The sequence below is a fragment of the Colobus angolensis genome, unplaced genomic scaffold (assembly GCF_000951035.1).
Source record: "Colobus angolensis palliatus isolate OR3802 unplaced genomic scaffold, Cang.pa_1.0 Scaffold97, whole genome shotgun sequence".
In the NCBI taxonomy this organism is placed as follows: Eukaryota; Metazoa; Chordata; class Mammalia; order Primates; family Cercopithecidae; genus Colobus; species Colobus angolensis.
Genome location: NW_012123709.1, coordinates 2,499,135 through 2,502,367, shown reverse-complemented (window position 1 = coordinate 2,502,367; position 3,233 = coordinate 2,499,135). Strand labels below are relative to the sequence as shown.

The 3,233-nt window shown below is 47.2% G+C and overlaps 1 protein-coding gene across 1 annotated transcript in view; it reads right to left on the bottom strand.

Annotated features, from left to right (window-relative positions):
• The window catches only part of RASGRP1 (RAS guanyl releasing protein 1 (calcium and DAG-regulated)), a 78,149-nt gene extending 77,355 nt beyond the window's left edge, over positions 1-794 (bottom strand). Inside the window, exon 1 of the mRNA XM_011932651.1 lies at positions 530-794. Coding sequence (XP_011788041.1) covers positions 530-537 — 8 coding nt within the window. The 5' untranslated portion in view covers positions 538-794. The remainder of the gene's footprint in view (positions 1-529) is intronic.
• Positions 795-3,233: the final 2,439 nt, after the last annotated feature.

Genomic DNA, 3,233 nt, shown 5'->3' with positions numbered 1-3,233 from the left:
CGGCGAGCCCGACCGAGGCGCACCGCAGGCACAAAGTTTGTGCGAGCGCGCCCCCTCTGCCTCGCGCGCGCGCTCACACCCGCCCGGCAACCACCTGACACGCTGATGCTGGCGGCTGCAGGAAACGTGCGGCGCCCCGCCGCTCTTCCCCGAAACCTGCCCCCTCTCCGCGGGTGCCCGGGCCCTGCGCCTTGCGCGGTTCTCTCACCCTGCCCGCCGTCGACCTCTCTTGGCCAAAGGGTTAAGTCTCAGGGAGAGGAGCAGGCTCCCAGTTACCACACCCGCGCCTTGCAGGGCAGCTGTGCCCGGCGACCTCCACCTGAGGTCGGGAAACGGGCTGAGCCTAGCGGCTCCCATGGGACCCCCTTTCCCGCAGCCGACCCGCAGCCTCCACCCCGCTGCCTGCGGCCGCTGCTCGGAGCATTGCAGTGCGGACGCCTTGTCCCCTCGCGGGCCTCTCCTGTATATATCAGAGCGCGGAGTCCGGCAGGGGAAAGGAACGGAAAGACAGTTGTGAAGTTGCCTTGACCTGCGCATTGGGGTCTCGTGGTAGCCGTCTGCAGGACTGGGCCGTAGACATGTGCCCTGCGCCCTGGACGAGGGCTGCCCCTGTGGAGGTGCGCTCCGCAGGCGTGATCCGTATCGGGCCCAGACGCGGCCGCCTGGCGTCGGTGGGTGTGGGAGACGTGGGGACAGCTTTCATACAACGTCAGTGCGCGCAGAAGACCTGGCCAAGAGGGGCGGCCCACCCGCTGCTTGTCCAGGTGATAGTGCTGATAATCTCAATAGCTAATGATTGAGTGCGGTTGTACTAAGTGCTTTCTATACATTACCTCATTTAATCCACCCTCCCTGATACAAAGAGATCACTGTTGTAAAGATGAGAAAATGAAGGTTTAGAGAATAATATGCCTCAGATCATACAACTAATAAACAGCAGAGAGAGCTCTGACTTGGACGGAGGTCTGTCTGACTCCCTGTGATCACTGCTGCCCTGCCCTAATAACATACTCATTATCACGGCCACAGACTCTATGACTATGTCACAGTCATAGTTGTCTTCCCGGCCATAGTGTTCTGGCCACAGTCATAGTTGTCTTCCCGGCCATAGTGTTCTGGCCCTTAAAGCCTTCCTCTATTTCATTTATATATTTCCTTATATTTATATGCTACCTTGTCCTTAAAACAGAATTCAAGATAGCTTACAAGAGCACATAACCTACAAAAAGAAGTGTGTGAAATGAAAAATAAGGCACAGAAGATGGAGCCAAAAATGAACAGCATTTGAAATAAATGCATCTCATAGAGTCCCATACCCTTGCTAAAGTGGGACCAAAATTTGTCTCCTGCATTTCTAGCAGTCAAGTTTAAAGAGAGGCCTTGTCTAAAGTTCGATTCCTATCACGTGCAAAACCAAAAACAAAATTGCTCAAGAGAAGATCCCCCTTTCTTGATACTGAGACCAGCAAGAAATTTCTCCAGAGAATCCTCAAGAACCCTGGGTGATATAAAGAACCAAGTCCTCAGCCACAGCCGCAGATGCAGAAGGGGTGGGTGAATGTCAAGAGAATATTAAATAATGACAGCCTTCATCACTCACTGAGTCTAAGGCTCAAACATTTTTAGTGTTATCTATCATACACCCTTCCTCATGCAAACCCTACAACCTAAAGAAACAAGGTGGCAGATGTCTGAGGATGGTAAAGATTCGTATTTATATATGAATCTATCTGTCTATCTCCCAGCAGTCCTAAGTGTGCAGTCTTAGACTTTTTTCACAGAGATCTTCTCATTACTGGGTAAACAATTACTTTTCACTGGCCCCTCTACTCCAGAATGAGCTCTTTACCACTCTCTTCACTAATACTTAAATCTATAATATTTACACTTTCAATTGCCACGTAATATTCCGTGTCCCTGTCTTACCTCCACAACTAAACTAAATTGTCCGAGGTCAAGAATCAGGTCTTATGCTTCTTCAGCTTCCACAGCTGCCAGCTTGAGGCAGTACATGTGGGACATTACTAATAAACTGCTGTGGATTTGATTTTGAAAAGCAGAATGTGCTGACCTCAAAGAAGAAAATAAGATCCTTCCTGATTATTTCTGGAGAAAGGGTTTCAGTGTTTCTTTGAAGTCCCCTGTCTATGGCAGGAGTGATAAGGTTAATGGCACTGTCCCCGGTGGCTTTCATGGGATCCCCATCACAGGTTATCCGATGCTGTCAGTATTTCTCTATTGCTTCACCCTTGAAAATAGAACCCCTTCCATGCCATTCATTGCACTGAGTCTTTGGACAGCAAAATCTTTGTGTGTGGCAGGGGAATAATCCAGCCTTATACTGCATATGCATAGGTATGTATGCCAAATGGATGCCTTTATGTAAATGCATCACTATATTTATATGTAAATATACATATATGCATAATACTAAATGCACACGTAGGCAGTTACATCTACACACCTACAGTCCATGTATATACAAATGGTTGAAATCGAGGTTACTAATTCATTCAATACATGAGTCTTGCTGAGTTTTCTAAAGAAAGAGGCCTACATATGCCCAGCAAGTGTTTTTCTCTTGAACTTTCTGAGAACTCTGCACTTCATTTCCATCTGAGTCTGGTTCTGGGCCCCCTCGAGCTCTTTTTTGAGGTTTTCTGGCTACTCCTACCTGAGCAATAAGTCTTTTCCAAACATCCAAAAAATAAGAAGTTTGTCCGTGTCTCTTTTCATCATCGGCCACGTGATTAGTCTCCCTGGTGTTATATGAGGCATCTCTGACCTCAAGAACAAACTTCTTTTTTTTTTTTTCCACAAAATACATCATTTAATATAACATTCTTGTAGCTAATGAGGATAATATTCATGCTTTTTAAAAAATTATTATACTTTAAGTTCTGGGATACATGTGCAGAACATGCAGGTTTGTTACCTAGGCATACACATGCCATGATGGTTTGCTGCACCCATCAACCCATCATCTACATTAGGTATTTCTCCTAATGCTATGCTTCCCCTAACCGCCCCCCCAACACGGACAGGCCCCAGTGTGTGATGTTCCCCTCCCTTTGTCCATCTGTTCTCATTGTTCAACTCCCACTTATGAGTGAGAACATGTGGTGTTTGGTTTTCAGTTCCTGTGTTAGTTGGCTGAGAATAATGGCTTCCAGCTTCATCCATGTCCCTGCAGAGGACATGAACTCATCCTTTTTTATGGCTTCATAGTATTC